Source organism: Falco rusticolus, chromosome 2, assembly GCF_015220075.1.
Source record: "Falco rusticolus isolate bFalRus1 chromosome 2, bFalRus1.pri, whole genome shotgun sequence".
NCBI lineage: Eukaryota > Metazoa > Chordata > Aves > Falconiformes > Falconidae > Falco > Falco rusticolus.
In genome coordinates, this window is record NC_051188.1 from 27,390,639 (window position 1) to 27,405,143 (window position 14,505).

A 14,505-nucleotide genomic window follows, 5' to 3' on the forward strand; every position below is an offset into this window, starting at 1 on the left:
GAAAAGGCCACAGCAGTACTTACTAAGGATGAGTAGCACTTGACTGTAATTCTGACAGTCAACTAAAGAGAGCAGGAAGTTTTAGTTAAAATGAAAATAGCATAACTGATTTAGACTACACTCAAGGAAACCCAAGACTGAAAGGTAAAGAGTACAGCGAGAACATACATTAGTCAGAGAAAAGCTATAGAGTTAAAAGATAGTGATCGGCCAAAGGGTACAAATATAAACATTGAAATGATTCATGTGTATAAACATTTCACAACTATATTTAACAACAGCAGAGGATTTGACTGATTTAGGAAGAGAATTACATGATGGACAGACCTGTAATAAAATCAACTGAGTTCTCTCACAGTCTTATGTTTATGAAAGTTGAAGGCTGCAACTTTTTTTTGGTTGTTTTAATCATAACAAGGAGCCATCACTGCTCCATTCTTTTACACTTAAACAAATAAAGCAACTTCTCAAGTACTACATCGGTGGTTAGTGAACTTTATTTGATCTAGTTCAATGGATTCAATTCTTCTTCATATCTGGAGGGTTCAAACTCATCATTAACCACAGCAGTTTATTTTGGAGCATGTCCAGCTACTTAACCATAAACTTTCTCAAAGGCTTGCTAATCTGTTCCTGCTGTAGTGAATGTAGGGTCCATAACTAAAGCTTCAACTAGGTAAAGAGATGAAACACAGATAAGTAAGATTATTAGTTTTGGGATTAGAGTACTTATGTTGGAGGACATCTGTCCTCAAGGACAGCTTACTGGTGTTACCAAATGGTTGCTTGACAAGGAAAACAGGCAAACCTTAGAGCAGGAATTAGAACTGAGGAGTTCTATTTCCCAGGCGTGATTGCATAGGTTTGCTATTATTACACTGATATGTACTACTACTATTATCATTACTACTATTACTACTGCAATCACTAACACTACCATTACTATTTCCAGTACTTTTTTTTTTTTTTGAGGCTGTGCTACTCACTAAAGCTGTTAGTATCTTTTAAGAGACTTCAAATTGAAGATGGATTGTGCTGTCGTCCAACTTGTACCTCTACATTTCCAGGAGAAAACATGATAGCAAATGTTTTGAACTGTATTCAAAGTTCATTGCCTCATCACAATCTTTAAGCATGATCTGCTTCTTCTCTTGTTCATGCTGTTTCCCAGAATATGATTAAATATCCATCTGAAGTTTAGAGAGGAAATGGGATGTTATAGCCTGCAATACATATATAGTAAAATTTGAGATTGTCGTATAATAATTTATGTCTTTTGTCTATGGTGTATTCTGGTGCAAAATTCTAAAAAAAATAAATAAAAATAAAAATAATAATAATAATAAAAAAAGCTATGCAAAAATTCTCCTGAAAGACTGGTCCAAGGATGTTGTTAAGGAACACATTCTTCTTTCAAACATGCTGTTGAAGAACTTTTGGGTCCAAAAATACCAGAAATGTCCTCACATTTTATAGCTCTCAACAGTTACAGCTATGATAAACATTCTCCTGGAACTAGATACTACTTATTCACAGGAAAAACTCAGATTAGGAAAGTTGTAGAATTTCTAATTAAATCCCAACCTATTAAAAAAAAAAAAAAAGTAAAAAACTCCTGTGTGTCAAGTGCCTCATACAAACACAACATGTGAAGTGTTTGGCCCACACCAGTCAAAATATAATGGTCTCAATCTGTGGATCAAGAAAACAAGAATAAAACCAGCCACTGAGCCATGGTTCCTCCCTGAAAGGCATCTACCTGGCTAGCTCTCCGATGATATTGTACAATATACAGGTAGCGCAGTGGCCTCTGGCAGCTCACAGGGACTCTCATTCTGAACCCTCTGATGCATGGCACTCACTTCTGCAGTGCCCTTGAGATCCAGCAAAGCACGCAGAGTCAGAAGCAGCTTTTGCAACTCTGTTTTGAAGGTATAGCATGCAGTCCTTGCATCACTGACCTCTGACTGTGACTCAAGGTGTGCTCTGGGGAGAGTGGAAGTCAAAACAACCTTGATAAAGACACCCACTACCCGGTCTGGTTTGACTCAGACCTGCTGTGCTTGTAAGGGCTGGGTTGCAAGAATTCAAACTAACTCCTGCCCAGCTATGCCAGGGTACAAGAGCTCTGTGGTGCTGTCTGTGCACTCTCTCTTTCTCCAGAAGCTGATGAAAATGCAAAGTACAGTTAGATTTTGTCCTTACAAAAAATAAAAATAAATAAATAAATATAATAATAATAAAAAAATTAACCATTCTGAACAGCCTAATATTGGGATTAAACCCCTTTGTATCCAGTCAGTTTTCTAACTCCTCAAAACATTTCATTATTTTCAGCTCTGCTTCAAAAGGCAGTCTTTTATAGGGGTTTATATCCTGTTTTTATTGATTTCCTCTCATATTGATGCTAATGGAAGCTGCAGGCAGGGATGGGTGGGTTTGAACTTTTTATTTCTCTTGAGGAGAAAGTATGCTTAGCTTTGCAAAGCTTAATAATGCCTCTGCTGCAGCACTACAAACCTTGCTTTGTGCACCTCTAAAACTTTCTTGGCACAGATGTCCTCTTGGTGGCATCCAATAAGAAAGGTGGTTTTTTTTATTTTATTTTTGGGCTGTCTGCAAAGCAATAAAAGTCCACCACCGTGTTAAATTTGGACATATTTTGGGCCCTTATCTGTTCTCACAGAATGAGGTACTTATTTGCCATCAAATTTGAATGGAATGGGATCAGATCCTTATTGGTGTCAGGCTTCGATACCTAAGAATCACATAAAAATAGAGTAAATGTTGATTTGAAGTATGCTTTTTTTTTTTTAATAGACCTTCATTTCAATATCTGGCTGTAAAAGAAAGAAAAGACAGTGAAAGACTGACCACCTAATGATATGCAATGTAATGTCACGGCCCTGTTCCTAATTATCTTGCTCACCTGTGCTGTATTTGCTGTTCTGTCTTGTACCTACTCCAAGACTTGGACCAACTCCATGCACAGTGGAGTTGTGATGACATGGCTGATGTTTGAGGTTAACTGTCCTGTGGTTTTGCCCTGTTGGGAACTTTATGTGCTGGAGAAACTGCATCTTACTAAGGCATAATAATATGCAGAGCTCTTAGGCCTGTGGTAGTTAACTTGTTCCGATAAGGGTGCTGGTGGCATTATAAATACCCCACTCTGGAACATTTTGTCTGGAATGAAACCATGTGGCTGGAATGCCTTGAAAGCTCTTTGGAGCAAGGACTATTTTGAATTCGGCTAGTGAAAGAAAAGTAAGCTTAGGACTCCGAGGTGTTGCCAACCACGACGAAGAATGAGAAAGTAGAATCAGTGGTGGAGAAGGACTGTTAACTGGAATATAGAGAACTTTGTGACCACACTGAAACATTGGCTTCATGTCATTCTTAGCACAGATTCTACAGTAGAAAAGAGAACTCTCTAAAAGAGTTGACCTAGTAAAAATGATATGAAGGTATTCCACCATTATTATTATTATTTATTTCTTGTTATGCTTGTAATAATTCAGGTGCTTTCCAAACAGAAAAGCTACAGGCCCTGCCCCAAGGAGCTCACAATCTAAAGGTGGACAAGGAGAGAGACGTGAAAGAGCGGAGGTCCACAAAGTCAAGCGGCCAAGACGGAAATCAACCATACCTTAGCAATCAAATGTGGTTTGAATGCATTGTTGCAAAGCTATACAAAACTATTTTCCCATTACTGCTCATATTTTCCATTTTGGTTCAACTGATCCACTCTTAGGTGCCATGGCACAGATAGAAGTGTGGGAAGGAAGCTTTCAGTATGTGAGCTCAGGGAGAGTAGCATGTGTAAACTAGTGCTGGAAAACACACCTAAACGTGTAGAGGGGTTTGAAACTGAACTGAGTTTCAAAATTCAGTTCAGTACCAGGGTAGTTTAGACCCAGAATGGTATAGCTTTAGGTCAGGTCCTACCAGGTGGGAGTTACATGTGATGGATTCCATCTGGAATGTAAGTGTACTCTATGCACCTGGAGGTTCCTCAACACAAGCTAATATGAACTACAAAATCTATCATGGCAGTGCTAGCAAAGTTAAGAATGAAATGACCCCACTGACATGGTATAATCATTCATGTGTTTCCAAGGTTAGAGAAGGATGGTGCTGATCATTAGAGGGTGGTCATTCTTAGGTCAGTTGTAAAATTATTTTTTTAATAATGTAGGACACCAGTCACTGCTTAAAAAGAAACAGACTGTTTAATTTTAAAAATACTGGTTTTGACTAAGACAGTAAGTCACTCATCAGTTATGAAAAATACTATTACGTTTTCTTTATACATTAAAATGTCTATGTATTTTTTATAAAACCTCCAATCAGGTTCCCCCAAACTCTGAAATTGTCAAAGAACCTCTCTTAAGGCTTGCCTTTAAAAAAATCTTTGACAAACTGCCTTATTTTTCCAAGAACTCAGGGGATCATTGTATGTTTATTCCTGAAGTATCTTTCCCTTAGCAAATATGAGTGTATTGTGAAGGCAAAAGCTAATAAGCAGCTGAATATTAAAGTGCATAGGTTGTCCACATTTGAAAACATAAATGGTTGAAGAAGCAGTAGCTGTTATGATTACAGATTTCTGGGGAACAATCCGTCATCAGTTTTTAGCAAGCCACAGATATTTCTTTTACTATAAGAAACATTTTTTTATAGTCTTCAAGTCCTGCAAATGCATTTCTAACAATGGTATCAGGACAGTGATAATCCTCTTGCTGGGAAGGAAAAGCTGTAATTAAATAATCAAATAAACTGATCTTTCATAATTTACAGCTTTCCTTCAATAAATAAAATAATATACTTTATCTTTGATTCTGTATAGCTTTTGAAACAAATCAGGTTTCTAGCAATTTAAATAATGATTCTAAAAACTTGACATGAATTATGCTGACAGGAGCCGCTTATGATTATCAGGGTGCCCAGAATATTTTTAAGAACCTGCAAAGTTAAATAAAGGCTTACAAGTCTCTTAAGCTACTTTTTATTTGCATAGAAAAATATTTATCATAGGAGTCAACTATCATATGAGAGAAATTGCATTTGTTGTAATTGAAAAAGATAGCTAAAAAGTTTCTGTGGGTTATTGCAACAGTACAAGAATACAAGATGCTTCCATTTATTAAAAAATGTAAAACGAATTGTGAAAGCTAAAGCAGGCTACAAAACAGAAGGTCCCCATATTATCTTTCTCTTGACTACTATGTTACAAGATCATGTGCCACAGTTGAGTACTATAAAGTGTAACTCTGCATTTGCTAATATAATTCTTAAAACATCCCCCTCCCCCCCCCCGAAAAAAGCACTATGCAAAATATATATATTTCTAAATGCTTCCTCCTGTAAGCATCACAACCTTGTTATCACATAATCACCCTGATCAATTGTTTCTTGTTTCCCATCACAGTCAATGCTAATGTCCAACTCCTTGTCCAGCTGTTCCTGTGGTGTGGCTGGTTCTGAGTTCTGCAACTCCATTTTCTCTGCTTCTGAAGCACAAATACTTCCCTCTTCCAGTGAATCTGGAGAGTCACTACCATTTTGTGACTCAGTTAACACGCATTTTTTGTCAGGACTTTGGATGTTTAATTCACAGTTCATGGTCAGTTCTCCCTCTTCCAGTTCAGCAGTTTTCTCACATTGTTCTTCTGCCTGTTGACGGGAAACTTCTTCAGAAACAGTGTATATTTTATTTGTATTCTGCTCCACAGAGTTTGTTTTTGATCGTCTGTGAAATAACCCAAAATTTTTTATGTCTGTTACAAAATTTACACGCTTCTGTTTTTCCTTAGTGGACTCTGAAACCATCATTGCTGAGCCATTGCTTACGCTATGTGCTTCAGAAGCAATAGTGGCTGATCTTGGGTGAATCATCGTTGTTATGTCAAAAAGGCTGAAGGTCTTTTTCTTTCCTTTCTTGTTTCCATCACTCTCACTAGTTTCTTCATTTTCTGACAGAGAGGCAGTGTCTTTGTTCATCTTTACAGTCTGCAAATTAGACAGCTTGCTTCCTTTTAACAAACCCAGAACTTCAAAACGAAAGCTTGAAATATCTTGTTTTAACTCCTGAAAATTAGGAAGATGAAACATCAGAGCATGAAATCTAATTTGACTTTTTCTCTTGTAATTAAAAAAAACCAACCAAACAAAAAAAACCCAAAAAAGGCTTATTCTATGTATCAGTAATAAACTACCATCTGAATAATACCTGGCATCTTCAAGGTGCTTTGCAGACTGTCTAATCCATCTTCCAGGTGAGACAGAAAAGTGATCAGCAGTTTTATTAGAGAAAACTTGAGAAGAAATGTGTCTTAGCCTAGACTACTCATAGAAATCGCTGACAGTGGTGAAGGAAGGAGCATGGACAACTTGAAGACCTACAGCCAACCTGCTAGACAGTGTTATCCCATCATAATAACAGCATTTTGATCAGCTCTTAACGCCACCCCTTTACAAACACACACACACGGGGACACACGCATGCATAAGCGTTTCCCTGTGAGCAGCAGTGCAGGCAGGGCTTCGTGCATTTCCACTACGTTTGGCAGCAAGTAGCTAAGTCAGAGCTAATCACTGCAGGCTACTTTCAGCCACCGCAACTCCTGTCTTTTAAAAATTTTATTTGATAAGGTGCTGAAACTATTTGAATCTTGTTTCAGCAAATAGGTTGTTACACACACTTAGTCCCACTTTGGTGCCCCTCTCACATGGGCACAATTCAAATTAGCTGATAAAACTGATTATTGCTCCGGCTAAAGCAAGGAGACGACTTGCTGGCATCCATGTACAATATTATCTGTGTGTGGTCCATCAGGACACCGACACTACTCTAGGAATGAAGTTATATGCTACCTGAACAACTGAGGAGTGTAAGAAATATACTTCACATTCTTATAATATCTTATTAAACCACCTATAAACATATAAATAAATGCATACCTTAAAATTTTCCTCTGTCAGTCCTTCCTCAGTTTTGGCATCTCTTATCATTGCTGCAACATATCTCTTAACCAGATTTCTCATAACTTCCTAAAAATATAAAATATTGTGTTAGCTTTCTTGGTATTAGTTACTAAACCTACATTCACTGGGCCTGCTTGGACTTCTTTGTGCTTCAGGTACATGACAAAAAATATACAAACTTTAGGTCTGCTTGAAAATTTGTTCTGCTTTTCAATGGGAAGTGCTGATATTTACTGTCCTGAGAAGGGCTGTATTGGGTCTGACCAAAGGTATGTCTCATGCCAGTAACATGCAGTCTGACAGTGAGCAGCTGCTGATGCCTCATGAGGGGCGTAAGTCTAGTGCAGTTGTCTAATGTTATTTCCAGCTACACTCTCCCAAGCCTCCCGTGATGTGAGATTCAAAGACTTTCTGAATCAGAAATGATAGCTCTAGGTTTAATGGGCTGTGACAGGTTTTCCTATGTGTTTTGGAACTCTGTAAACTTTCAGCATCCACAAATCCTCTGCCAACAAATTCCACAGTATAGCTGGAATAAAAGTCCATTGGGGTTTTATTTTTAACCTGCTCTCTTATAGTTTCCATTGTTATCTTCTACTTCTAAGAATTCTAAAATTATTTAGTTTGAAAGAGATGCCTGGACACATGCTCAGGGCCATGTGCAGTCCAGTGCTGAATATCTCCGAGGGTGAAGATGCTGCAGCCTCTCTGAGCAACTTCTTCCAATTCTTTACTACCCTCACTGTGATGACAATTTTCCTAACAGAATTTCCCTTTCTGCAAATTGTGTCCATTGACTCCTGTTCTTTTGCTGTGCACCTCCAAGAAAAATCTGGCTCCTTCTTATTAACCACACACTATGTTATTGAAGACAGCAATTAGATCCCCTTAACCTACTCCAAGCTGAAATCTGAGCTTCTAATTTTATATCAGCCCTCTAACCATCTTGGTGGCCCTTTTCTGGATTCCTTCCAGGTTGTTAACATCTTCCTTGTAGTGGGGGGCCCAAAACAGGACACGCTGCTCCAGATACAGTCTTACAAGTGTGGGCTGGAGGAGAATAATCACTTCCTTCAAAGTGCTGCCTACAGCCTTATTAATGCAGTGTAGTACGTGTATCGTATTCAGTTTGTGGATAGATGGTAAACAGCTGCTCTGTGTTCACCTTCTCCATGATTTTATAGATCCCTGTTGTACTTCCCACAGCTGTCTCCTTTTCTAGTTGGAAAAGTCCTAGTTTACCTAGTCATTTCCAATATGGAATCCATTAATTACCAAACCTACAAGTGTACACCCATCTTGTTTAAGTAACAGCCCTTTTAACACGACAAAAATTCAAAATAAATCTGAAAATTATTCCTTGTGCTAGAATAATCTCAATAAATCAGAGGCCGACACAGGATAGATGGAGAAGAACAGCTTACAGGGGATCTGGGCAGAGGAGTTGTTAAGGGATGGGAAGTTCTCATTGGGAGACCAGAGCTGGAGGTATGGAGAGCAGGTTCTGATGGAGCATGTCAGTGACCTGCACATATGATCCTGATGAATCCCAGCAGGGAGCTGGGACTATGTGTTTGCCTTTTTATAGGCAATCCATGTATACAGTGGGCAAAATACTGGTTAGTATATTATTGCTGTTGGAAATATCCTTTTGTACCCCAAAAGCAGACAACTCTACTTCTCAAATGCTGTTTTTTGAACACCAAAAATACTACGCTCACTTGCTGATAATGAAATAAGTATGTATTTTGTGTGTGTGTTCCATTTTTTTTTCTTTCTCATTAAATCCTTTTTTTTTTCCCCTCATGAAGACCTTTTAGAGGTATAGAAAAATAATTACCCAAAAAATAAACACGGGCCTGTACCTGGTATTGATGATGTCTTCTGAGATTGTCAGCTGCTCTCCTCTGAAAAAAAGAAAAGAACAAAAATAATGCATCCCTGTCTGGTAGTAAAATACAGCACGGCAAAACAGCAGGTCTGTGCAATATGTGGTATCTAGCAAGCTAAAAGAGATGGTTCAAAGTCCCTTGAAAAATGGCACTGTTGGAGCAAAGCCTGTCATTAACTTTATAGAAGGGAGAATGCTGTTACTGCAAAGGCAAAATGGATTTTCTAGATTTCGTCAATGTGCTGCTATTGCAGCATTGGCATGGCTGTGGTGGCGCAGTCAGGTCTCTGCTTGCAGAACCCCAAAGTCACTGATCTAAAAAAGAAGGTGAATGTGATGATGTCACTCACTTGCACAGGCTGAACCGTATTTTACTGAATTGAGAAAAGCTTGGCATAAGTATGGTGTAAGCAAGACACTTGCTATGGCTCCTTATGTCTCGTTTAAAACAGAGCTAACCAAAACCTGCGCTATAAAACCATACTGAAGAGAAAATTTCCTTCTTACAGTATGGAAGAAAGAAACTTAGCTTGCAATACAGAGTTTGGCGTTGATAAGGAGAGAGGGTAAGAAGGCTAGTAACTGAAGAACAGCAAAAAGAAATGTGGTAGGACAAAAGCATGGTACAGGCTTTAAGCAAGTGTTGCATTAGCTCATACTGCCAGTCTAAGGGCTCTCCAGAAGATGATGGGGGGAAAAAAGACCTGACTTAGTCCTCAGATTACTGTTGTCCTCAATAGCATACCGAGTTACATCTCCCTATTCTCTACCTTAAGTATCCCTGACTGGTGGAAGAAACAGAAATACTTAACAGTTTAACTTGGCTTCTTATGTCTGCTGTTGTCGAGAAAAGGTGTCTGACCACTGATTGTATTTATACAAAACGGAACACTTACAGCATCTTAAAACAGCATAAAAGCACATCCAAGGGACTTGTTAAAATTGACCTCCGTTGCGTAATGAGGCAGGCACAGTAGGGTATTCTGTCATCTTTTACTTGAAACTGATTGGCAATTTATGATTATCGATTTCCCTGTACTCGGAATCGGTTTACACTTTAGGGTTGATTTCTTATTTGTAATTAACTTGAGGGATGTGGTAGCTGTGTGGTTGGGCTGGGTAAAAAATAACAGAAAGGGGAAAGTCACTCATTCCTAGTCACTCTGAACAGCCACTGTGGGGTAGGGCTTTATACATAAGCATCTTATCTGCAGGATTTCTCCAGATTGTGTTTCTGTAGCTATGCCTCATCCAAAGGGAAGATGGAAATTCCTGGTGTTTAAGGGTGGAGGGCCTGGGAAGGCTGATACCCTCCCACCACCGTCTTTAGCCGGTTTCTAGGAGAAAAGGAAAAATAAAAAAATCTGATTTTTCACAACTGACCGCACGATGGAGATGTTTCATTCCCGCTGAGAGAGCACTGGGGGAGCCCGTGGCTAAAAGAGCTCTCAACAACAGATCTGACTCACAGGTAAAGGGAAAAACACTTAAAGAGGTAATTGAAATGCAATTCAGTACAGCTAAAGCAAATAACACCTATAAATAAAACAAATGCTGGTTCTTGTCTAGCAGAATACTTTCTGCTGTTGCTGTCTGCTTTATTTTACAGTGAAACACAAAATAAATGCCTAGGTTTAATTCTGTACTCATAACAAGAAATGGCTGGCGGGTTTTTTTGCAACCGATTCTGAAACTCCTAGAAATGGAGGCTGTGGCTTTTCCAGTGCAATGTCAACAAGTGCAATCTGGGATGACTATACATTTCTTTGTGTAGTAATGTGTCCAGAACAGTTCTACTGCACTTAACTATTTTCAATCCATACCACTGAGAAGCTGAAAGAGAATGCATTTAATGGTGTGTTTTCATACACAGAAACACACATACTGCACAGGGAATTATGTGTACACATAACCTATCAAAGTTATTGCCCCCAGAAGTTCTCTATCTCCTGTTCAGATTTAGTCTCCAGTTCGTAATTGCATTTTGATTCCTTCTGAAAGCAGAATGAATTTTTTTCTTAAATACAACTGAAAATCAAGTTATTCACTATAAATAAAATCACATTAACACTCATATCATCCTTATTTAGTTCTCAGCCAGCCTGTTTTTCTTTACCTGTTCAACCTAATTTGTGCTTGTTCAAAATTTGTTTCAAGTAACCACAGTGTTACGTGCATGAACAAGTGTTGAATGCTATGGCTGACAAAGGGATAAAAGTAAAATCTGACTAAAATTAGCAACAGGGGAAGAAACACTCATCTGATGACAACATTGTATGAGATCATGAAATTGGAAAGGGATACTTTTATTGCTTTCCAAAGGGGGCACTAATACCCTTTAGGAAGCTTTAATAGTACTTCTGCTAGTAGTGATAATTACTTTGGTTTTTCTGCTTATGCCATGCCTAGTAATTTGCATTGCTTGGAAGAAAAATCTCTTTAGCAGTCAGAAATTTGAGAGTTCCTTTTGAAATGTTTTATCAAATTATATATTTTATAAAGCAGGAATTCAAATTTAATGTCTGCATTTGACCCCAAACTGCTTAGTGATAAAGGTCCAGAAAATGTAAAGATTGTTTGAAGTCATGGGATATACTCCTCGTCTTGAATAAAAGCATCCCATAAAAAGGGTAAGACCTCATGTGTGTTGACAAAGAGGTTTCCCCATGAGATGGTCCTTGGCTATACAACAAACACTTCAGATTAGTGTTTTCCATTCCAGATTAAAAGTTTATTTCTTTGCTCAACTTTCAATAACACACATTACAGAGAAAATACAAGACTTATACTGACTTAGGAGTTGCATCATTTTCCACTTGGAGAGCAAAGAATAGGAGAAGGCGAACGGAGGCTTGCTTTGCAAATGGTAATAATTATCATTCACGTTGCTTGGAAAAATGGCATAAAAATCTGAATGTCTAAAAAAGAGTTAACTGTTTATCTAGACATCAGAAGCACACACATGAAAAAAAAATTACTGAAGATATCCTTGACAATCCTTTCCATTTTCTTCTCTGAAATACTTAAAATTACAAGTAAAACACTTTTTGGTGACTGATCAGACACAAAGTAGAATGTAATTTTAGGAAATTAGTACAATTGGGGTTTCTTTTCTTACATCCCTTCTTTTTTGAAATAGCAATGGATTTCAGGTGGCTCACAGGAGTAGCTTTAAAACACCCAATGGCAAACTTCAGATTAATCAACAGAATTACACCACTAATCTGGCTTTTGCAAAAGTGAGCTGACAAAATTAACAGAACTGCTATACATATATATATATAAAGAGCAGCACACGCTGTTATTTCAGGGTTTTAAGTGTAGGAGATACTTTGTGATAATAGTTAACGAGCATGCTGCATACCTGGGATCTGTCAAAATGACAGAAAATAAAAATGTGCTGAAATCTGAAAGGTAGAAGATTTCTGTCTGATTAATAGTAGAGCTGAACTACTAGCAGATCACATGCAAGCATCACGCCCTTCCTTCAGCTGTAGCTGTGGCGAGAGAAGCTGCCACCAGCACGGCTGGGCAGCACGTTGCTTTGGATTAAAAACCTGTCCCTTGAAAAATTGCTCCTTGATTCCACCACACACTGCTTCAGCTGTCCCACTATAACAAAGGATAGCGGAACCACAGAACTGACTTCCAAGAAGTGAATTAATCAGCTGTCTGCAGAGGCACCTCACTTCCCTGCAGACACTGTTCTTTCCCATGGTAGCTTTGTTATAAGAAGCACTGTAGATGGTCCTCCCAAGTACCCATGCCACACTTCTTTCTACTGACATTTTTCTTCTTTATGTGAGCCAGATAAATCCTTTCACTAGCATGTCTGATGTAAACTACCCTGACCCTGACCCTTGCTTTACAAGTTCTGCCTGCATACAGTGAACTTTCAAGTGTACACTATTTATATTTTTACAGTGGATTGTTGGTGACATGTTTAAAACATCCTTGATTCATTCTTAGCTTATGATTCCTGGCTTTTTGGTACTAAGGTTTCTTACGCAGATATCATCCCTGATCCTTGAAAAATGCTGGCTTTAACAAGTCAGCTCCATTCTGTCTATCGTCTGTTCTGCATCCTCCAGCACTGACTCAGCCTTTGGATGCACACTATTGCTTTTTCTACTGGAAAACACCATAGTACGTCACCACTGATTAGAGCTTCCTAACATGAAAGATAGCATTTAGAGGTTTCAGAACAAAATGTTTTGAAATCTGAGTTCTGCCTTACAGAAAACACGGCATCCATACATCCATATAGCCAATGTCAGAAAATGAGCCTGAAACTGAGTCTACAGTGTTTTTTCCCCAGTACTGGTCACAGGGAATTATCAGAGTTTATAATGCAGGACTCAATGGAAAGAAGTAAGTCTCCCCAAAGCTTATCTTTGCTGTAGCTCTGAGGCCAGAGTTATTACAGGGGAGATTCCAGTGAGCTGGAATCAGGGAGCTGTCTTCTAAGATCCCCAAACAAAAGACAGAGAAAACTCTTCATTTCCCTTTGATTGACAGGGCACAGAGGTTCTAAATTTAATTTGTGATGTAATTGGCTGGGACAGTTGAAAAAGTTCTGGGAAGCCAAGGCTGAGCTGTGGGTGATGTGAATAAGTCTTTCAAAACCAGAAAGCAGCACACTCCCCCAGAACAAACTGTGAGATCACCATGGTGTGCCCATTGGTTCTCCAACCACTTAACCTCTTCAGGAAAATCCAGTTAACAGTGTCTGGTTTACATCTACCCAAACTGTGTGTAGAACTGACCACCAGAGCAAACAGAGGCTCTCACACTCTGATGTGTGATTGGGTATGGACAGGTTTTACCAATGTGGAAACAAGAGCACATAGGGCATACCCACACCTTAATCCATGTTGGAGCTTGGGTGCATTACTGGGCCTGGATATTGCACAATGTTCCAAATTCAGATAGCCCTAATGGGGCTGCTGTTATAGCTGAGGAACTAGCTGAAGAACTTTGTAGCTTTATGAGATGCCCAGATGTGTGGACTGAATATGCCTGGTCAGCCACAGCCACTCATTTTTTCCAGGCAGCTGGAAGTCTTGTTGCCATGATAGCTGCTGGATGGATCCCTCACAGGGGTTCCAGCTGCACTTGCAGCTAAGTACCTACTCTGCAGTGGAAACTAGCAATGGATATGGCACTATTGTCTCACAGTTGTTTTGGATTTCCAGTGTCTCTCATCAAACTCTTTTTTTTTTTTTTTTTTTAAATTTATTCTACAGAAATTAACCAAAACCATCCTACATCTCTCACTCACCTGTGTCCTCCGCTGCCAAATAGTTCTGTAATTAGTGGTTCACACTCAAATCGTAAGGAAGTCAGGTTCAGCTACTTCTCTTATGTTGTCCCAAGAGAGTACCTTTCCCCCCCAGGGTCTTAATGATTTTGAGATGGAAATCTCTCCTGTCAGAGCTGTTCTGCTTGGGGTAAATAATTAAATATCCACTGGAGAATAGAAATGAACCTGGGTCTCCCTTAGCCCAAGCTATTTTCTTTACTTGGTACCTGCTTCTTCTCTTTCCAAACAGAAATTCCATCCTGAAGCTGAAGAGTCTTGAAAAAGGTTTTTGTATTTCTTCCATTAAAAAAAAAATAATTAAAAA

At 38.8% G+C, this 14,505-nt stretch overlaps 1 protein-coding gene across 1 annotated transcript in view; it reads right to left on the reverse strand.

Annotated features, from left to right (window-relative positions):
* Positions 1–3,498: 3,498 nt before the first annotated feature.
* Positions 3,499–14,505, reverse strand: part of TRPC4 (transient receptor potential cation channel subfamily C member 4) — a 162,104-nt gene continuing 151,097 nt past the window's right edge. Inside the window, exons 9-11 of the mRNA XM_037378463.1 lie at positions 8,853–8,894; positions 6,964–7,053; positions 3,499–6,090 (exon numbers count right to left, since the gene is read on the reverse strand). Coding sequence (XP_037234360.1) covers positions 5,374–6,090; positions 6,964–7,053; positions 8,853–8,894 — 849 coding nt within the window. The 3' untranslated portion in view covers positions 3,499–5,373. The remainder of the gene's footprint in view (positions 6,091–6,963; positions 7,054–8,852; positions 8,895–14,505) is intronic.